This window comes from Leucopleurus acutus, assembly GCF_964270905.1.
Source record: "Leucopleurus acutus genome assembly, chromosome: 14".
Lineage (NCBI taxonomy): Eukaryota > Metazoa > Chordata > Mammalia > Artiodactyla > Delphinidae > Leucopleurus > Leucopleurus acutus.
Genome location: NC_139156.1, coordinates 35,105,983 through 35,128,749, shown reverse-complemented (window position 1 = coordinate 35,128,749; position 22,767 = coordinate 35,105,983). Strand labels below are relative to the sequence as shown.

Below are 22,767 nucleotides of genomic sequence, written 5' to 3'. Positions count from 1 at the left end.
AAGAACAAAGAAGGATTGTAGATAGGAGAGTTGGGGTCATTTTATATAGTGTGTCAGGGTTGGCCTCTTTGATATGATGACATTTGGACAGAAAACCTGAAGGGATTGAACTCTGGATATATGGGAAGAGCGTTCCGGGCAGAGGGAAAAGCAAGTACACGGCCTTGAGGTGGGAATGCCCTTGGCAAGTTTAAGGAACAGCTAATCAGTGAGAAGGCTATTGCTGCAGGTCAGCTGAAAGATTATGGGGCCTTCAGCCAGGGTAATGAGGTGTGAGATGGAGGCAGGGAAGAGTGATTGACTGTGGATGTATTTTGGAGGAAGAACCAGTAGGATGTGGCTACTCTAGAGTGGGGACTTTGTCTTATACTTTCCTGTTTCCCACTACACGAAGCATGGCACCTGGACATGGTCCACAGTCTGTTTTGTTTTGCTTCTTCTGACATTAGTGCATTGTTTTTATAATTGGATTTGTCCGGCAAAACCTGCCAGTTCTGTTTGGCAGATGCGAAGAAAGCACAAATTCTCCAGTTTTTATCTATATAATACAGATTTTATATCTGTTCTTCTGAAAGAAAATTTTCTTTGGGACATAATGAAATCCCAGTTTAAATGTTATTTTTTTTTAATATAAATTTTTTTATTTATTTACTTATTTTGGCTGCGTTGGGTCTTCGTTGCTGCGCGCGGGCTTTCTCTAGATGTGGCGAGCAGGGGCTACTGTTCATTGTGGTGCATGGGCTTCTCATTGCAGTGGCTTCTCATGTTGCGGAGCACGGGCTCTAGGCACGTGGGCTTCAGTAGTTGTGGCACGCAGGCTCGGTAGTTGTGGCTCGCAGACTCCAGAGTGCAGGCTCAGTAGTTGGTGGCGCACGGGCTTAGTTGCTTCACGGCATGTGGGATCTTCCCGGACCAGGGCTTGAACACGTGTCCCCTGCATTGGCAGGTGGATTCTCAACCACTGCGCCACCACGGAATTTCCTAAATGTTACTTTTTTGAAGGAAAAACAAAAGATTCTAGAAGTATAAACAATAAGTTTATAAGCAAGGGTTATGTTTATGTTTGCAACAGCAATTTAATTAAGGTCTAAAGGGATAGGTGACCGTTTAACAGCTCTTATCATTCTGGCCTGAAAAATCCCTTGGCAGTCAGCAAGCCCCTTTACTGAGAGAGAATGAACATGGCAGAATTGTGATTAAAAGACACAAATATGGCCTCTTTCATCCACAGAGAACACAGAACAGTAGAGTAAATGATGGTGGAGTCAGGCACTCAACCCAGTGTCTTAGGAGACCTGAGGATTCTGTAGTGCTAAGCTTTATGCACTTTCTGGTCCTTGGATTTCTATATATTTCTTGGTTCATATTCATACTGGGGCTTATAGGCAAAAACTATCCCACTTGCAAAATATCCCCCTATTCGTATTGATAAAATAAATAGTACTGTAAAGCATGTTCCTTAATCATTGGTTGGCTCTATGATGTTACCTGGTTTTCTTAGGTATAAGGTGGGACAGATATATGTGGTACAATGATTTGGGATCAGTATAGATCCCAAATAGAGAATATGGCCCAATAGAGAAGATGGCCAAATGGGACAGGAGGAGAGTGAGAAGTGTTAAGTGACAATAAGGTACCCCCAGATAGTTTCCATCTTGACTTTGGCATATAAAAAATATCTTATTAAAATAACTTTGTACATAAACTATAATTTTATGATACTATAAGTAAAGAACGGGTAAACAGTAGTTCTTATTATGGAAACTCACAATAGAAGAGAAAGATTTTGTTCTTACTCTTCGAGTTTGACATGTGTAAATGGAGCTTTACTATTGGTGAGCAAAAGCAGACTTTAGGACCAGTCCCTTCAGAACTCTGGTTCTATTCTGAAGGAATAGTAGTCAAGTTAGGGAATGTATAAAACATCAATAAATTTGGATGCTGTTAAGTGTGATGAAAATGAGGAAACAGAATGATGTAATAGCAGATATATGTCAGGATGTTGCAGCAGAATGAATGCCAGAGAAGGAACCAAAAAGAGTGTTTTCTGCAATTCCTGAAGCCATGGGCCCAAGGCCTTCTCAGGCGGGGACATACATGCTTGGGCCTGGCTGCAGTGGAGGTGCTTTGGGGTGGGAGGTGTAGGGATCATGAGTGGCTCTCCCTGCTTTGATATGGATAAGCGGAGTTACTTTACTCTTTCAGATTATTCTGCACATGCATCTCGACTCTTTCTCTCTCCTCGAATCAGTTTGTTGATCCCTGTTCTCCCATTAAGAAGTTCGGGAGCTAACACTGCCTGGCTTCCCTGTGGATGTAGAAACAAGGGCCAAAATGACAGCAGACTGTCTGACTGCAGCAGCCCTTGGTGTTCTTAGCACTCAGCTCTGTGGAAGACAGAGAAAGGGGCAAGGCAGTCAGAAGGAAGGGGGAGGCAGAGGTGGCAGCGCAGAATGTCCCACACTTCTGACAAGGAGTCGCAAAAAAAAAAAAAAAAAAGGGCTTATAAAAGCCCCATCTTTAAGTAGGCTCATACCTCAACTACTAATACCAGCTCCCTTCAGCAGACCAAGGACGTTTGATAAAAGGATAATAAAACTTTAAAATGAGGTAAAATTTTAAAATACAGATGAGTTTTCCCTTTAAATGATCCCTTAATGCTAGATGAACTAAATCCACATGTCTATGAGGTAATTTTAACAACCTAACAAACGTGTGGTTTGTTAAGTTACATGTGGTTACATGTCTATGAGGTAATTTTTACAACCTAACAAACCTAAGGAAATAAATTTGTTCACACAAATAATTATTGAATTCTCTAAAATAAAGAATTAGATGTCAGGCACTTTGCTAGCCCATGGAGTAGCGTGGTAAATAAGATAAATTTGGAACTTAAACTCTGCTGCAAAACTCATAAGCCAAGAAGAAATTTCTACAGGTGTATTTGGATCTATTTTTTTCTATTCTATATGAACTCACCTCCTCTGAGACTTCAACTGCCTATGCTGATGTCTCCCAAATCTTTATTCTAAGCATCAGAATCCCACTGGATGTCCACTTAGATGTCCTGAAGCCTCCTGGAACTTAACATTACCTAAAAGTGAATGACTGGGATGCCAACATTCAGTTGTCCAAGCAAGAAATATGCTCCATGCTTGACTCTCTTTACCCTCACTAACAAAACAGGGGCAAAGTTCTGTCTGGTCTCTCTCTGTAATCTCTCTTGAATCTGTCCCTTCACTCTCATCCTCTGTGACCTTTCTCACTCAGGTCCTCATTCCTTCTCACCAAAGTCCCTGCAGCCCACTTCTAAGCTGTGTCAGTGGTGATCATTTACAAGGGCTTACTGTCTTCATCGCTCAAGCTTCAGCCAACCCAAAATTTCCTAAAGGTACTCTACTGCCCTCAGGATAAATTAAAGTTACGCAGCTGTGACTGATTTCTGCCCTCTCCCTCCCCCCACCACCTGACACACACTGCACACACATGGTTCAGCTGCTTGCTCTGCTTGGAACGTCTCCTGTATGCCTGGCTAGCAGCCGCCCATCCTTTAAAGCTCATGTACTCCAACATATGCCACCTGTCTACTCCCATAGGCCGATTTAGCTTAAGTATATCCTTAGTACCTGGTACTTGAGTGTTCAGTAAAAGCTTAAATGAATAAATAAATGGTCAATCAGTTGATTAGTTTGTGTGTTTTTCCTTTCCAAGATTCAAATGCAGTGAAAGGTACCTTGAAAGGCATGTAGATAGTGTGGGTTAGGAACTACGGATTTTGAAAAACTGTCTTCTGAAATATAGGTGGGAGCTTTGTGGGTCATGGGTAGGGAGAGGGAGAGACGCAGGATTGGGGAGTAGAGATCGGTGGTTCTAAATTAAGGGATGCTCTATCTCTTGCACCAGGGTCCTGAGAAATTTTTGAGGTTGCTTAGAGTGTATTTGCTGGTGGTTGTATAGGTTGTTGACTTAAAATGAAAGACTTTTCACTTAAACTAAGAACAAAGGAGCTTTGTTCCAGCAGCTAAAATGTGCAGAACACAGTGCATTGGTTCTTAACTCTTTTGTGGCTAGAGGCCTCTTTAAGAATCTGATGATTCTTTCCTCAGAAAAAAGGGAAGTTTATAGACATGGAATTCTGTGGTACAGGAAAAGAAAGCTTTCTTCTTTCTGCCTTTTCAGAAATTATGGTGGTAGTCCCTTAACTAAGATGAATTCTTTGGAAAAACATTGTTGTATTTAGTTTTCAATTTATGTAAAGAAGAAGGGTTAATTGATAATTAAATAGAATTGATGTGACAGTTAAGGGACTTGGTAATTTTATGTAGTACTGTGTAAGAATGAAGGAATAATTTAATCATAAGATGGTAAAATTTAAGTTCTACCATCATTTATTGTTTTTTGAACAAGTATCATAAATACACAAGTATTTAATTAAGGTACAGAGAACTCTTGATGTGTTGATACTCAGTGTTTAAAAATCTTATGCCACATATACTTGCTGTTCAAAGTGCAGTCTCCACACCAGCAGCATCATCACCTGGGAGCTTGTTAGAATACACATTCTCAGGCCTTACCACAGACCTACTGAATCCGGATATCTGGGGAGAGGGCCGGAAATTTGTGTAATAGCAAGCCCTTCAGGTGATTTTGTGATTCACTAAAGTCTGAGAAGCACGCTCTGGACCAGACATTAATAATAACCAGCACCTCTAGAAGTAGGCAGTTTGTAGTTTTAATCATACAGTAATTGAAGTAAATGCTAATAAAATTAAGATAATGGCTGTTATTTATTGAATGTTATATTGGGGGTCATGGGCTTTATACATGCATTGCCTTATTTAATCTTCCCAAGAACCCTTCTAGTTAAGTCAGTCAGCAGATGTTTATTAGCACCTACCTTGTGCCAGTGATTACTCTAGGCAGTGGGAAGACAGCAATAAACAATACAGATATAGTCTGTCCTCCTCAATTTATGTTTCAATAGAACAGACAGACAAAAAGCAAGTGAATGATGTAATTTTAGATTCTATGTATAACACATGCTATGAAGAAAAATAAGACAGAATAAGGTCTTGCTTGGAAGTTACCATCTGAGCAGAGAGCGTAAGTAATAGGAAGGAGCAAGCTATGAAAAGTTTGAGGGAAGAGTATTTCAGATTGGCATGCTAGTGTTTTTCACAGAGACAAAACTCAGAAAGGTTAAGTAACACAGCTAATAAGTGCTAGAGCTAGGTTCCTATTCCGGTCTGACTCAGGTACCTCTTCATAATAAATTGGGATATTTGCTAATTTTATTTTTTCTTCTTTCTGCTAGTCTACATTTTCTAAAATTTCTTTAAGCAGCATGTGAATTTTCAAAATATATATAATAAGCCTCTTCTATGTTTTCATGACTGTATACCTGTCATTATGTACCCAATCAGGATCTGAATTTATTAATAATTCTGAGTGATAGCCATTATAATGAAGAAGAGATATAAATTGAACTTTCCAAGAATGTATTCTTTATAAAATTTGATTTTTAGAGTCAAGACTTACTTGTTTTTAGAGTAATAATCAAAGGCCTAGATAGGAACTGTACTTAAACCTAAATAGAAACCGTACTGGAAACCGTACTTTCAGTAGGTGCAAATATAATGTTCTAGGGTTGTGGTAGAAATGAGGTCACTGGTATAACTGATGTTACATATTTCAAACAATATTTTGGCAGAAACTAGTCATTCATGAAAATGATTATAGTGTTCATTTTGATGATTCTTTTTAAATAGGAAAGAATAATTATAGGCCTTAAACAATCTTGGTGTCATCTATTATTGGTAATAATGTTAAGAAGAATTATATCAGATATATGGTTCTTTTAGCTTTTGAAACTATGCATTAGGTAGTAAAGAATGTTTGAAAAGTTGAGCAAAGATTCATAGTGGACACTGAAAGACCAAACTAGGGGATAACAAATAAGTTGTCTTCTGTATTGGTTTCTGAGAATAAATTATATCTAGGTCAGGATGAGTTGGAACTAATACCAGTGATGGATTGAGAGAAAAATATGTAACCTAAAAACCAAATGTATTCAGAGTTAGAAATCGTGGTCGGTGTACAGGCATGTTTAAGAGTCTAGCACAAAGGTTGAGTGTAAACGTTATGAACAAGTAGAGTCCAACCAGTGTAGAGGAGGCAGAAGATAATTTCTGTTTGGGTACTTTGAAGATCTATCATATCTGCTGGTGTTGTATAACATACTGGGTTTTGCCAGACTTGTGTGTATATATATATCAGAAATTCAGAAACCAGTGAACAAAGCTATATTCTCTCAGAATGCTCAACTGCTGACATTACTCGGTTAACAGAAAATGATCATTTTATTTTAGAAAATTATGTAGCTTATATTGAATTAACTCATTTTAATTGTCAAGAAAATTACTAGTGAATTCAGAATCTCTTCCCTTGCCTTAGTTGAAAATCTAGGCTGATTTCTGACTTGACTACAGTAGTTCACCTGTAAGTCCTAAAATCGTGGCTCCCTCTTCTATTCCTAACCCTTGTGTCCTCATTTATTCCACAAATATTTACTGAGCACCTCCTCCTCCAGGTACTATTCTGGGCACCTGGGACACATCAGGCAACATAGTAGGCGGTAAGTCAGAGTGTATAAATGACGGTACGCTCTGGTGGTAAATGCTACAGAAAAAGGGAAGGTCAGGCTGGGTACAGGGAATTGGGCAATCAGGGAGAGGGTATGACCACTTAAAGTAAGCCTGTGCTCAGGGTAGGCATCATCAGGAAGGTGGCAGTTGAACAGATTTAAGAAGGTAAAGGGAGTTGGCTGATCAGATACCTGATCCCAACCAGTTAGGAGTTGGACATAGGAGTCTGGAGATGATCAGCATTTAGATCATATTTAATCAGTGAGAGCGCCAAGGGAGTGAGCATAGATGGAGAAGGGGTGATGGCCAAGGCTGAGCCCTGGGCGCTGAGGGGGAGGAGGCAGTGAGGTAGGAGGAAACAGAGTAGGTCCTGGGAGGCAAAGCAAACACATAGTGTCTAGGAGGAGGGACTGGCCGAGTCAGTTGTGTTGATAAGATGGGACTGAAAGGCCCAGGCTGAGCAGCGCAGGCACCATGGATAATCTCGCTGAGCACTTTCAGTGGAGTGGTAAGGAGTGGAAGTCTGGGTGGGTGTGAGAGGATGGAAATGTTTTAATTTCATTGTTTTGATAATTGTACAATGATTATGTAAGTCTTTCACCTTAATGAAGGTAAAGAAGGGGTGAAAAAAGAATGGGAAGAGAGGTATTAGAGAGAGAGTATAGGTAGCTCTGAAATGGAGTGATAGCTGACAAGGGAAGTAGGGTCAACAGAAGTTTGATTCTTTTTTTTAAAGATGGGGAAATAATATGTTTGAATGTTGATGGGAATCTTCAGCAGATAGCAGAAGACTGACACAGGCGAGAGAGAGAAGCAATGGAGCAATGTTCTCGGGTCATTGGAAGAGGATCTAGTGAACAGAGCAGAGATTGACACGTGAAAGTTCTAGAAACAGGCAAGACCACAAAGTTTAGATGTTAGTGAGTGAGTAGGTATGGTGATATAAATTCTGTTTCCTTTTTTTTTCTTCTTTCCTTTTGTTTTCAGTAGAACAGGAAGTGAGGTCATCAGTGGAGAGTGGAGATGGGGGAGGATAGTGAGGGCTTGAGGAGAGAGGAGAAAAGGTATGGAGTATTGGTGAAGAGCATATGGAATTAGGGCATTGAGGGTGACTGCCTGGCAGATGAAGGACCCATTTTTGAGGGTCATGGTCATGAATTTAAGGTGAGAGACCAATCAGCATGATGCATGTTTTTCTCCCACAATGTTCAGCTGTAATCTTGCAGAGCAGAGTAAGCAGAGAGTTGGATTTAGCCAGGGTTAATAGTTTAGCTGAGCAAGTATGACAAGAGAAGAGAAGGGAAGACGAGTTGAAGTAGAGCAAAGCTATTTAGAGTCTGTGTGAGGAAGTGATTATTCTGATTGGTCATGGAATTTATGTTGATAAGGAGGGGAATGAGATCATTATTGCACTCACTGACCTACTAGAGTCTGCCCTCACCCTGGAGTCCCACTTGACTCCATAAGCCTGTCTGTGGAAGGCCCTCCTGGACTTCGTGGTCTCCTGACCTGCTTGGTCTCAGGTTCCCCTAGTGTGCTGAAGCCCCAAGACTGTGTCCTGATCTTGTCCAGCAAGCTCTGCCTTGCTGCCTGTCCCTCTGTCCTGGCAAAAACAAGAATAAAGCATTCTCCTCAGTAGAAAGTAATGCTATCCTTAGTGTTCTCCATGAAATTGCAACTCATGTAGGCCTTTGAAAGAACTGTGCCACGTATAACGTAAGATGTTCATTAGTTCCTTATATGAGTAAAACCAGGAGATACTGTCTCATGGAAGCAAATTACAGCTATTCTGGAAAAATTTAGAAATAATGTCAGTTTCACATGTAAATATGTATCAAAAGCAACAAACTGATGCCTCTTCTCTTTGCAGATGACCACAGTTTACTTATAAATTGTTAGTAGATAACAGGCAAATTTTTCAAAGGTGAACTGTATCAAATGAGTGTTATTAAGAAGGGCACGTAAAGATAGTGATGTGCTTAAGGAAGGAGGAAAAAATATGCTTCTGTGTTGACAGATAAAACCAACACACTCAGGTGATTTTAACGAAGTCAGCCTTTGATCACTTTTAATAAACAGAGCATTACTAATGAATGACATGACCAAGGACATGAGAGAAAAGACTGTTATTGTTTTATTATCAGTGATAGCAGAATTGGTGCTCAAGAAGAGAAATTTCCGTAGATCACTGTGTCATTAAAAGCTGGGAAGTTAGCTTTCTATGAGAGATGTGGGCGGACCGTACATCCAAGATAGCAACAACAGATGGGCTTTGTACCTGTTGTGAAGAACCCGCTCCCCTCAAGAACCTGAAAATAAAAAAATAGGATAGCCTTTTAATAGTTAAACTGTGGAATCAATATAAAATGGTGCTTCAGAGCAGGTATATGCAAAATGATCCGGAAGAGACACAACAGGTTTCTCCTAGACCAGTGGGACTGTGCTAGAATTGTATTAAACATGTAAAGTTAAGGAAGGAGCATATAATGTGAAAGTGTTGGTCAATCTTGGACCCTCAACCCCAGAAAAAGAAGTATCATACATGCAAAGATAGGCAGTTCCCATTCAGGTGAAGCAGTGTGCCATAAGTATCATACTTGAGTTGCAAGACTATCTCTAGGGTGAACATGGCTGCAGAGGGTTAATACCAGTACATGATAGATACTTCAAGTTCCATTAGCAAGGTCATCTGTTATTTAAGACAGATGCGTCAAACTAATCATGGTCTGATGCCACTCAATATTTGGTTACTGATTTTGATGCATATGATTTTATGCTCATCCAGCAATCTAACTTACAGTGATAGCTCATATTTATTAAATATAAGTTACCACTCGTTTACACATTTTACATATATTATCTCATTTAATCCTCCTGAGAACCCTGTGAGGTAGATACCCTTATTATCTCCCTGTACAGAGAAGCACGAAGTAATTTGCCTAATGGCAGAACCTGGGATTCAGATCCAGCTGTCTGCCTCAAGATTATCTTTTATCTAGAACAACTGTGCCATACTGCCTGGGCTTCTCATGTAAGTCTGCATTATAGAGAGAGAACACATTCATCGCATATTCTTTTGATTATGTTTTGTCCTGTGTCAGTGATTCCCTAATGGTGAATGAGAAAGTGGCTTCTGGTTAGGATTTGGCAGAGGGCCAAATCCTGGAATGGGGCAGCCTCACTGAGGCACTAGCCAGTAAGGATTTTGTGGCTGGGTTTTCCCAGTTGTCTTCTGGCTGCTTCAGTGAGAGCTTTGCACAGTTAGAGTCCTGGTGCTAATCTCCCAGAGATTTTGATTTAATTGGTCTGGGATGGGGACCATGAATTCGTTCTTTTAAAAAATCTCATTGGTGATTGTGGTGCCCATCTAAATTTGAAAACCACTGCTTTAGATGACACAATGACTCTTTCCCTGCTAATCTGTATAACTAGTTCAAATCTAAGACGTGGTAAAAGGAACAATTTCACTTAGTAAGCCTTGGGCAGAAGTTTAATGATGGTTGTGATGAGCTAAATATAAAGATCAGTTAAAAATATGAAATCCTGGTGCTCGGGACCAAATGGTATTGATTTTAAGATGTATTGCGTAGTGGTTTGGATTTTAGGCCTTGAGCTGCACATCCAGCCTGGGGTTGGGTGCCATGTCTGCTACACAGCTGGGCAGATGTGGGCAGCCTGCTCAGGCTCTCCGGTATCGCATTCCTCCTTTGCCAGAGGAGGATGATAGCAGTCCATACAGTAAGCCGTACAAAGCCCTGAGCCTGATATTTGGTTAATGCTCAATAAATGTTGGCACTTGTTACCATTTAAGTGTTTTTGCAACTGGGGATATCTTTGGTGAGCCTAACTCCCTTTCTGACCAGGTGTTTCTGCCGGCTCCAGCATCTCTCTGTAGAGTGGCTGGTGAGGATGAAGTCTCTCCTTGGTCTCCACACACAGTCTTAACCACAGACTGGGACCTTTTTAAACATCATTCTTGGACCAGTTGAGTTAACCAGTACAGCAGTTGAGCAGTTAGACAGCTTAGTGTTAAATCTTTAAGATACTTTTAAAATGTGTTTTTCAGCTCGTATAAAAACCAAATTATAAATTAAGAATCAAAGGTCAGTTTTGTAGTGATGAGTTTTTTTTTAAGCGTCTAAGGGAAAGCAAATTCTCATTTTACTTTTTTTTTTTCAGTTTCAGTGAAGTTCTGGCCTGTATTTCCTCAGGTTCTAATTTATATAAGTTTGTGCTTTATTTAACAGCTTTTAAAAGCATGTGAGAGATGTATTTTCTAGAATTTTTTAATTTAAGGACTATATAAGCTACCTGAAAGGGCTATTTTGTGCAAAATATTCAGTTTAAAAGGAGTTCTAATTCTACAAGTGGACATATCTAAGGCTCCCAAATTAAGGGATAAGGCATTCTTTTTCTGTATGCCTTAGATGTATAGATATAAAATTAGAAGACAGTGTAGCATATAGGTATGCACTGGATAAGACAGTGGGCTCTTGATTCAAATCCTGGCTTTCGCCACTTACTGGCTCCATGATTTTGGGCAAACTGCTGAAGTTCTCTATTCCGTTTCTTCATCTGTAAGAGGCCTAATAATATTACCTAATTAATGGGGTTTTAATGAATATTGTGAAATTGTGTCGAATTAAATATATTTTGAAGTGTTTGGGTGGTACCTGTTACATAAACCTTTTAATTGTTAGTGATTATGATGAAAATGATGACATCCACCACCAAATCATCTGAACAAAAAAGAAAACTAGAGTAAAAATATTATATTTCAACATCTTAAATGTTTCTCTTAAACTATTTGAAAAACATTTAATTAAAGACAATTACGTGCCTTAGCCTCTGTAAAAAATTTTTTTAATTCTTTTAATGTAATATTTTATGTAGTAAGGTTAATTCCTAGGCCCTATGGGATGGCTTATCTGTCATGTTTACTTGGTGGTCAGATTTAGCAGAGATGCTAAAGATGTTTTGGGGGGATGGTATTTCTACATTACATTCTTTTCCTTTGTAAAGTTAAAAACATTTTTTTAATCTGCAAAATTTGATTTCATATCAGAAATCCTGGATTCAAGTCTCTGTGCTGCCATTCATCAGGGAAGGCAGGTTACCTAGCTTGTAAAAACCTCTTCTCCTTCATCTGCAAAAGTAGAATAAGATACTGTATCTCAAATGTTGATGTGAAAAATAAATTCACCTCCTGATGGGGCTTTCTATCTCCCTCTGTTGAGCACTATTCAGTAGAAATAAAATGTGAGCCACCTGTGTAATTTTAAATTTTCTAGTAGCCACTTAAAAAAAAACAAATGAAATTAGTTTTAATATATTTTATTTAATCCAATGTCTAAAATATTATCAATTCCACATGTAATTAATATAACATTAATGAGATTTTTTTCATTCTAAAAATCTGGCATGTGTTTTACACTTACAGCACATCTCAACTTGAAGTAGCAACATTTCAAGTGCTTGGGAGCCACATGCCGCTAGTGGCTATCGTGTTGGACAGTCCAGATCTAGAATATAGATTAATATTCCCCATCAGCATCCTTGAGCACTGGGGCTGCCTTGGCCTTAAGCAGCCTTATTCTTGAAACTGTGTGCACCTCTGGACAAATGAGCCTCACATTTCTTTCTTGAACAACCTGGATTAGTATCTTTGCCCCTGGGAGGATAGGCTCCTGCCCTTAGCCTTTTGGCTGACCTAGATGAAGACTTGCTCTGGGCATGTCATGTGCCTCTCTGTTTGGCCAAGGCCGGTAGACAACCAGGAATTCCTGAATACCTTGAGCATGATAAACCTTTTGAACGACAGAGCCCCAGGGCAGGATCAGAGATTCAGGACAAGATCAGGCTTTATATTACCCCTTCATTCTTGCCTCTTATCTGTACTATTTGCCTTCTTTCCCAAATTTCAGAGATGTATCTAGTGTCCCTGGGAAAAGAGCAAATACCAGCAATCTGCAAAAGAATTCAGCTTTTTTTCCTTCTACCTCAGTGTGGCTTAGCAAGGCAGCCGTCCCTCCCAAACATTAACTTTTTAAAAGACATTTAGAATGTTTTGGAGGCCAAGAAATTTGGAGGACAGATATATTCATATCTAAGCTTTTTCTTTTTTAAGGTTTTCTAATACTGTCTTCATCCAAATTTTGTGAGAATTATAGTAAAGGGTTGTTACCCTAATAGCTGTATGTCATGGTAAAAAGAGGTAGAGAATAGGGGACTCGGGTGTACTCTTACAACAAAAAAACCTGCTCAGATGTTACCTTCTTAGGAGGTCCTACCCTGATCACTCGTACCTAACATAGCTACGAGCCCCCAGCACGCACGTGTGCGTTCTCGTGCTCTCTCCCTCCCCCCTCTCTCCCCCTCCCTCCCTCCCTCTCCCTCCCTCCCTCTCTCTCCCCCCTTCTCTCTCTCCCCCCTTCTCTCTCTCCCCCCTCCCTCTCCTCCCTCCCTCTCTCTCTCTCTCTCTCTCTCTCTCTCTCTCTCTCTCTCTCTCTCTCTCTCTCTCTCTCTCTGTCTCTCTGGCACGCACACACACACACACCCAGTCTATCATTTTTGTGTTTGTTTTGTAAATATCACTTATTACTAACTAAAATTCTTTCACTTCCCAAATAGAATATAAGCTCCATAAGGGTATGGACTTTGTTTTGTTTACCCCTGCACCCCCAACTTCTAGTACAATGCTTGGCTATTGAATCGATGAATAAATAAGTGAAAGGAAATACCAAGATACTATTCTCTGTGTGTACTGATAATTTTAAAATTAGTTACTGAGGAGAATTCTTCCCCGACCATTGTTGCTCTGACCAGTATGTGTGATGTGTTTGAACTTTCAGACCTAATCTCAGTGGTAGGAATCCTAGTGTGTACTCTTGATCAATTGTTTACATAAACTTTTACTTGTTTTAGATAGTGTGGGGCTTAAGGAGGGGGGAAGTAGTTTGTAATGGAGTTGTAAAAGGGGGAGCTGATCAGCACCAGGTGAAAATTTAAGATTACACAGGGTAATAAAATGCAGGAGGGGGTATTGGAATAGGGAATTGGACTGAAAAACTCTTATAGTTCAGATGCTGTAAATATGTCAGAGGTTTTTGAGCAAGACAATTGATAGGTAAGAAGCTTAGGGAAAAGGTGGGAGAGATTCATAACCAGAAAGATAAGTATTATTTGGAGTATTATTTGGAGGAGTGGCAGGCTGTATAGGCTTGTGGCCAAAAAGCCACAAATCATATTTTTGTTGTCTTTGTTTATAATCTTTATTTGAAATCTTAATTATCCCTTTCAGTTTCTCAGTCATTCTTTCGGTTTACCTCTTGTGCTTTTGTGCCAGCTTGATGTCACTACCCATACTTCGTGCCCCTTGGAATTATGGTATCTGTGAGCACAAACTCATCATACTCTGCGCAGGCGAGAAGTTCCGTTGTAACTCTTGGCTAGTCCCAGGAGCACCCTGCCAGTAAAAAGTAATCCAGACATACTGAAAACTCTCAAGTATTATTAAGAACTATTTATGTTGCATTCAAATAAACTTTTAGTAAAAGAAATAAATGCAGACTTACCAGCTTTTTTTTTATAATATGTATATTTTTATTTTGCCATCCATCAATTTTGCTAATTTATCCAAGATCCCCGTGGATACCAAAATCTTCTGAGGCTCAAGTCCCTTACAGTCGGCCATCCATATCCGCGAGTTCCACATCTGCAGATACCATCAGTCTTCTAAATAGAGCTACATAGAAAATCCATGGTTTCGTAATTAATAATTTCACACACATAAATATTTGAATTTGAGATTCTGTATGTTCAAAGCTTACGTTTATGAGTACTTTCTAGCCCTATTTAATTTTGAGATAATTTTAACAGAATATTTTTTTCATATTTCCAGTTTGGGGGTAAATTTCTAAAATCTCTAAAGATAACATACTAGATTTTCAGGTTTTTTCCAACATTGCATGGAAAGTGAATCTTTAATTTACACAGATTTTGTGCTTCAGATTTGATTTTTATTTGGAGAAGAAAGGATGGGCCTGACTTACCAGCTTCTACCTTTCCTTGTTCTACTTCTTTAAATGAAAACCCTATCATTTTATGTAAACGCATCAGCTTTTTTTATAGTGCTATGAATAAATTGTTTGGTTTGTGAATATATTTAAAAAACAATAAGCAAAATAGTCTATACTTTTTCTATTGTGGCAGTAGGCTTTATTTCAGTTGGTTCTTTTCTATAGTGTTATAATTTTAAGGTTTTATTGATTAAAGAATGGTATTTTACATGTAGTAGATAATTTTTAAGGACTATTTCTAATTACATTAAGTTCAAATGATGCATTTTAACCTAACATCTTTTTTCTTCTCAGTCTGTAAGACTTGTATTGTCCAGCACTTTGAAGACAGCAATGATTGTCCAAGGTGTGGCAACCAGGTTCATGAGACAAACCCGTTAGAAATGTTGAGGTACGTAAATGTATTTTTAGTTCAGCTAACTTAAATACATTATATAAACTCTTAATTTTTATTATGCATCATATTTGTTAGCGCTTTGACTCAGTTAATGTAGGTTTTATGATTTTCATTTTAAAGCATTTTATTTCAATTTAAAGTATTTTATTAAGAGGACATGAAAAACAAGGCTGTGCATATTAAATATTTAAGAAACACATTTCCAAGTTAAAAATTATAACTATCTCAGGCTCTAAGTTACTTTAGTTGCAGTTATTTTCAGTATTTTAGATTTATTTATTTATTTTCGCTGTGTTGGGTCTTCATTGCTGCATGCAGGCTTTCTCTAGTTGCAGCGAGCGGGGGCCACTCTTCCTTGTGGTGTGCGGGCTTCTCATTGCGGTGGCTTCTCTTGTTGTGGAGCACGGGCTCTAGGCACATGGGCTTCAGCAGTTGTGGCTCACAGCTCTAGAGCGCAGGCTTGGTAGTTGTGGCACATGGGCTTAGTTGCTCCACGGCATGTGGGATCTTCCCGGACCAGGGCTCGAACCTGTGTCCCCTGCATTGGCAGGAGGATTCTTAACCACTGCGCCACCAAGGAAGTCCCCTATTTTCAGTATTTTAATATTCTACAAAATACTCTATATTTGCTGAGCTACACGGTAGTGGAAAGAGGGCAGACCTGATGGTCAGGGATACTAATCTTGATACTATTAATTTTTAAAACTGTATCATATATTCAAAAAGAGTGTACAAACATTTATGTAAAACTTAAAAGAATTTTAAAAATGACTGCCTTTTTACCATTTACTTACTGGTATAATCATTATACCAAATAAATAGTAATAATATAAAGAAGTATAATCATAATTTTTAAAGATAGAAGTGCTACATAAGATCCTAATCCAAGTCCTTTTTCAAGATTAGAAATTGAGATTTATAGAAGCGACACAACATTGCCTAAGGTCCCAGCAAACTCAAATGTTACTTCCCAGCTACAAGCCAGGTATCCTCACCACTAAGCCCATTTTCTTCCCACTGTTCCTACCATAGCTGTACCATAGATCAACTGTGCAATCTCAGGAAAGTACCCATTGAAAAACAGAATTAGATATTCTCTAGAGAGCCCTTATTAAACTTCATCTCTGTGTGATGTTTGCCATCATTCTATAAGTCTGGATTTGTAAGTCTTACATTTTAGACTTCTTTTCTATGTTAGTACCTATAGTTGGAATAATTTGTCTATAAGTAAACGTCTGGCCCATTGGTTTTCAAAGTGTGGTCCCCAAACCATTAGTATCTTATTAGAAATGGCAGTTCTTGGGCCCCGCCTCAGACCCTCTGAATCAGCAACTCTGAGAAGGTGCTGCAAGTGAGGGGCATCAGAGGTATGAAGGGAGGGACAGATGCCAGCTTTAAATAAAATGGTGAGGATAGGCCTCATTGAGAAGGTGAGATCTGAGCACAGAATTGCTGTCTCTGAGGGAATTAGCCATGCATAAATCTGAGGAAAGCGTGCCTGCTCCAGGTCAGGGCAGCAGCCAGTGCACACGGCCTGAGTCAGGAGTTAGGAGGGCACCTGCAGCTTGTCTGAGGAGCAGCGTGGGAGCCTGGGTAGTGGGCCAGGAGCTCAGAGATGGTGGACCTGATCTCTGACCTGAGCAATTAGAGAATGGGCTTGTCATTAACTGAGATAAGGAAGACTAAGGCTAGAGCAGGTTTCGGGGGACAGGTAGATGGGGAGTTTGGATTTGGACAAGTTGAGTCTGTTAATCATTTCAGAGAAGAGAGAAGTTGGCAGGTGAATATACAAGTCTGTGATTCAAGGGGAGAGGTCTGGCTGGGGTTAAATATCTGGCAGTCTTCAGCATGTAGACAGTATTTAAAACTGTGGGACTGGATGAGATCATGCACGGGTGTGAGTGCAGAGAGAAGAGTAGAGGACCAAGGATTGATCCCTGGAGCATTCCAACATTGAGAGGTCAGGGAGAGGAGGAAGAACCAGCAAAGGAAACTGAAAAGGCACAGTCAGTACAGGAGAGGGAGGATCCAAGTGTGTGGCTTGGAAGCCAAGCAAAGAAGAGGGAGTGATGGACTGTGTCTGATGTTGTAAGGGGAAGACAGAGTTGACAGTTGGATTTAGCAACTTGGAGGTCATCAGCCTTGACAAGAGCACTTTCAGTAGAGCTGTGAGGCAAAAACTTAACTGGATTGTTACAGGAGAGAAAGGGAGGAAGAAGAGTTAAAAACAGTGAGTATAGACAACTTTCTCAAGTTTTGCCACAAATGGGAGTGGGAGCAAAGAAATGGGGTGGTAGCCGTTCAGAGAAGTACAGTCAAGAAGGTTTTCTGTTTTGTTGTGATATGGGAGGAATAATGGCATGTGTGAAGGGACTAATCCAAGGAAGAGCAAAAAGGTAATAATAGAGTTGGGGAGAGAGGGCATTGCTGAAGCAGTGTTCTTGGGTGGTTGAGAGGGAGTGAAATCTAATAGAAGAGACTGGCTTCCTACAGGTCATGTATAGCAGCAGGTAGGAGGGCAGAGTAGACATGGGTGCAGATGCCACAGGTAGATGTGGTGGTCAGAGTCTGCAAGTTTGTGTCTCACTGAGGAGAAGATGTTTATCAGCCAAGAGTAAGGGTGGAAAAGGCGGGTGTAGGGGTTGGCGAGAGAAGAAAGTGTGTTGTCCAGGAAAGTAAGAGAATAAATGGACTGGGAAGTGTAGTGTGAGTCCTGGCAACCTGAAAGGCGCACCTGGGTTGTCGTTACGAATTTGAAGGGGTGTGGTTGGGCTTTCCAGCCCATGGGTAGAAGGTGATGGAGCGCTGGATTGGACTGGTGGCATGATTTTGAGCAAGTGAGGGAGGGACAGGGGAGTCCAAAGTGCATGCAAGCTGTGGATCTGATGACTGCTGTGGGGTAGTCCTGAATGGACGGCGAGGGCAGCGAGAACATGACGTTGGTGAGGGGTGATGTCCCACGGGGACAGGAATGGAACTAGTTGACTCCTGAACTGTTTGTGCATGGTAAGAAGAAAATTCTTTCAGAGAATTTGGGAATGGGTATGTAGCAGATGAAGAAAAGAAAGCAATTACTAACGCCAGGGAAAGAAAAAAATTGAAGGAGGGGATATCTTAAATCAGAGTACACTGTGAATATTTAGATAATCCTAACCATGTAAACACTCATTATTTTTAAAATGACAGTAAGACTATTAGGAAGATGAGAGTTGGGAAAACGTATGTTGGGAGGAAAGGGGCATGGCAGGATGATATCAGAGAGCTAAACCTTTATCTCCCACAGAAGGAGGTCAGAAAGACCTAGACAGCAGAGAAAGAATGGCTTTGTTTTTTAATCTGTCATCCGTCTATCATATACATAGAAATATGAAAGTAAATACTAGACAAAACAGCTTGGATTTGAAAGCAGTTGCCCCTGGGGTTGTAGGAATCGGAACAGAGAGAGCGGGGCATAAAAATGTTGTGTTTTCATATAAGGTTACAGGGAAGTTTGATTTGTAAATTATACGTGTGTATTACATTGATAAAACAAATATTAAGAAGAAGAGAAATAATACTTCTCTTAAACACTGCTACTATTAAATAGTCTGGGAAAACTCTGTGAAGGAGTTAGTAGGTAAGTCCGGAAGAATCAGGTAACATCGGTTTGGTTGGAGAGTAGGAACTGGAAAAAAGTATTTGAGCCAGGATGAAGAGCATGAGGGAGGAAAACAGATTGGAAAAGGCGAGGCATTCTTGAGGATAATTGAGTAAGTCAGTTGGCTAGAGAAGAGCAACAAGAGAGCAGTACCACTTACAGTTTGCAGGTTGAACTCAAGTTATATAAACACGTGAAGCCAGGTGGTAGGAAGAAATTAGTTCTCGAGCAGGCAAATAATGATCAAATTAGTGCTTAAGGAAAATTCACTATGAGCATGTCAAGGTAAAGGGAAACATCTCTATGCTGTCCTCTAAATAGGGTGGTAATTGAGGGAACGGAAGGATGGGAATGTGGAAAGACTGGGTGGGAGAAACATTGAGAAGCAGCTGTCTGGGGCTTGGTGAGTAAATATGTGAAGCAGGAGAGACAGGTAGGTTAAAATAATGCTTGCATTTTGAGCCTATTTGGGAATGATATGGTATCATTTCTAAATTTAATTTTTAAAAAGTAAGACAGGTATTCAGTATTTTGTTGAAGGAGAATAGATAAGAGAGTCTTGACATACATGAACAAAAGGAGGTGCTTGGGATATTCAACATCTGTTGGAAGTATGGAACTTGAGCTCAGCAGAGAGATGCAATGTGTGTTTGTGTATATATATGTTATCTGCCTATATGTTAGTTTTGAAGTCACAAAAGTGGATGAGATCTTCAAGGAAGGCAGCCTGTAGAAAAGGTCAGAGGGTGCAGAGAGCAGAGCAAAGGCGAATTCTCAGATGTAGAGGTAGTTGGAAAAAGAAAAATATCTTGGGGACAAAGGGAGTTGATAGAAAAACCAGGAAAGGAAATTTTCAAGGAGGCAGCGTCAGGCAGCACTGATAAACTGCTGCAGAGCAATGAGGAGAAAAATGACTTTAAAAGTAAGATTTTTTAAATTTTAGCTCTCAAAAAAATTTTAAATCTATTCATTATGGAAGTTATGGATGATTTGAGGAGTTCAGTCGAGTAAAAGAAGCAAAAGTATGTGACAGAAATAATGTCAACTGTGATTTCTTAGTTTTTCCAGTTGGAAGAAGAGGTTGTGTATCTGCTAACAGCTTGAAAAGACAATAGGTTAAGCCAAGGTTTGGGGGCTTTTTAGCTGTGAGAAGCGTAGCCGTGTTTTCAGTTGGAGGAGGGTCATGCCGCCGAGCAGGATGAAGGAGATGAGCGGAAAGGGTGTCTCAGGAGTAGCAGGACAAGATGAAGAAATGAGAGCCGTGGAAAGGAACAGTTGTGCTCAGATACAGCAGGAAAAGGAGACGAGAAAAATGTCAAGGGAAATATTTACGTTTTTTATCTAGGAAAAATGGTCTAAATTTCTCAGAAGAGAAGACTGGAGATTATTTCTTTCATAGGAAAGAGCCAGAGTTGTGGTAGAGATTTTGAAAGCAATAGCTGGCTGCATCAGTTATTATTGATGCAGTTATTATTCCTCACAGTTCTGTGTGGCTCACAGATCCAGGTGGGTCTGCTGGTCTTGGCTGGGCTCGCTCAGGTGACTGCAGTCAGAGGCTGGTCAGTTGCTGCCCTGCCGATCCTGGCCTGGGTTCTGTCCTGTTGGGTTGGACTGTCCATGACCTAGTGTGAGATGGCCTCAGTAGGGCAGCTTGGCTCCTTGGACATAGTGTCCTCCAGACTCGTTCTAATGGTGGCAGGATTCCAAGAAAGCACACCAAAGCACGTGATATGCCTCATAAGGCTTGCGCTCAGAGCTAAGCAGTGTCACTTGTGCCACATCCTTTTGGCCCGAGCACATTTCAGGGCTGGCCCATATTCTCAGAGTAGAGAAATAGACTCCATCCGTTTATCAAAGTCCTGTTCAGAGGGGCAAGATTGTAGAGAGAGCTGGGGACGGGACCAATTTTGTAATCTGTGTTCCACTGGGACAGGCTAGAAATAGATGTGCTCCACTCGCAGAGCAGTTGGGTGTGGTACTTGTGCCAAAACTGTGTATGTTCTATATTTTGTAGTATATGTGAGATGCAGATCTTAAATGGTTTACCTATTGGATTTTGATGTCTTCATTGTTTGTATATTCTCTTTTTTCCTCTTTGGAAGGTTGGATAACACATTAGAGGAAATTATATTTAAGTTGGTCCCTGGACTACGAGAACGTAAGTTGCTCTTTGGGTTCTTGCAGAGTTTTGTGTTTTGTGAAATCACCATTTCTGTTAAAGACTTCATGATTGTGTTTCTATTACTTTTATAATTTTTCTTTTAAATTAGAAGAACTTGAGCGTGAGTCTGAATTTTGGAAGAAAAACAAGCCTCAAGAAAATGGACAAGGTGATTTTTTTTTACTTCTATATCTGATGGAATCTCTCAAATTGGTCAGCTTTTTGTAGCTGTGGTAAACTAATCTGTCTCTTCAAGCTCAAGTCTCTCCTGTACAAGGGGTACAATTCATGTACCCCTTTACATTCTGAACCTTTCTCTGATTATGAACTTTTTATATAGAATCATGAGATTTTAAATAAATGCATGTAAATCTGGAGTCAGTCCAGTTGAAGGTAATTGGAAATAGAGGAAATTGGGAAGAGAAAAAGGAGATAAAACAGAAAAGTGACCGTTGATTATAGCAATATTAGCTGGAGAGCTAAAGGAGACTGAAGTCAGAAGTAGCCATAGCCTGCAACTAAACAGTGAGGCGTTTGCTGTTGTATTTTATTTTGTGTGTTTAATAGGAGAGGGAACTGGGATGTAGCTGAGAGCCAGATCAGAGGATCTTGCTGTGCTCTGATAATCTGGAACGAACTTTTCATAGGTAGAGCTCAGATGACACAAATTTATATATCCTAAAATTTGAAAAATATTTCTAGACACTTATGGGAATTTTCCCCATCACCTATGCTAAGTGACCAAATTTCCCTTTTGGGTCCCAGGAGCCTCAGAAATCAGCAATTTTTAATAATTAAGGAAAGTGGCAAACATTACTGGGCAGAGTAATGTTTTTAGCATGTATATAATTCACACAAAAGAAAACAAAAGTACAACGTATCTGAAATTATAAGTAGTATCCTTTCCTATTGACGTTAAATATGAGGTTTGTTTAGATGGCCTAAAAATACCATGGAAATCTTTCAAGGATATATGTCTGTTTTTATAGGCTCACTTGTGAGCTCAGTCTTCCATCCCTGGTTTTTCCATGCGATTCACAGGATTGTCAATTACATATCATTAAAATGGCTTTCTCACTTCATATGTAAAATGGGGATCAGAGTTTTTTTAGTTCAACTTAACTGTGCAGGGCTGGCTTCCTATAGCAGGGGAGGTTTGAGAATAGTGTTGAATGATTGGAATAAGGTAGCAAGGGATTATTTTTAATCTATAATCAAAACACTGAAATGGGCAAAGAAGCCAAGCCTGGCAAAAAACGACTTAACTAAAGGCTTGTTTTACCCAAGTGTAAATTGCAATTTAGACAGTAGTGCTATACTAAAAATATAGGTAAAATTGACTGAATGTTCCAGTTTTTGCCTGCTTTTTCAAGAGGACAGGAACCAGGGCTTGTCATCAGAAGCTATGGGGTCGGGTTAGTCCATGACTGTGTGTCTTACAGATTGACTAGCGAAGGACTGTAGCCTACTTTGCGTTTATCTCCCTTTTCCCATATTTCTGCCTTTTTAAAGTATTTTATCATATTTGGTCTTTAGTTTGGGTGAAGAATTTGGACCTTTTCTTGGAGCTGGATCTTGGTTCATAGAAGGCAGCTCCTGTCTATGTGGGTTCCATACAAAAAGGCAGAAGAGAGAGCCCACCTGCCCTGTATGATAACATCTGTAATGCTTTTACTACAGTCATTAATGAGGAGCTAAGTGGTCTTTTTTTTCCCTGGGATTTTCTATACTGTAATGCTTGGCTGACTAATTCTTTCAAGTTTCAGCTTACAGACATTTTATCTGGAAATCTCCCCTGAATCTCTGCTTCACCCCAGAGTTTGGGTTTATTAACTCTGTTATATGTGCCC

General features: G+C 39.8%; 1 protein-coding gene across 3 annotated transcripts in view; it reads left to right on the top strand.

Moving 5' to 3' along the window:
- Nucleotides 1-22,767, top strand: part of PCGF5 (polycomb group ring finger 5) — a 114,215-nt gene that overhangs the window by 53,262 nt on the left and 38,186 nt on the right. For 2 of the 3 annotated variants that reach the window (XM_082854403.1, XM_082854401.1), the window contains exons 3-5: nt 15,017-15,113; nt 20,859-20,914; nt 21,027-21,086. In XM_082854403.1, coding sequence (XP_082710529.1) covers nt 15,017-15,113; nt 20,859-20,914; nt 21,027-21,086 — 213 coding nt within the window. The remainder of the gene's footprint in view (nt 1-15,016; nt 15,114-20,858; nt 20,915-21,026; nt 21,087-22,767) is intronic. The other variant, XM_082854402.1, reaches the window with a different exon arrangement.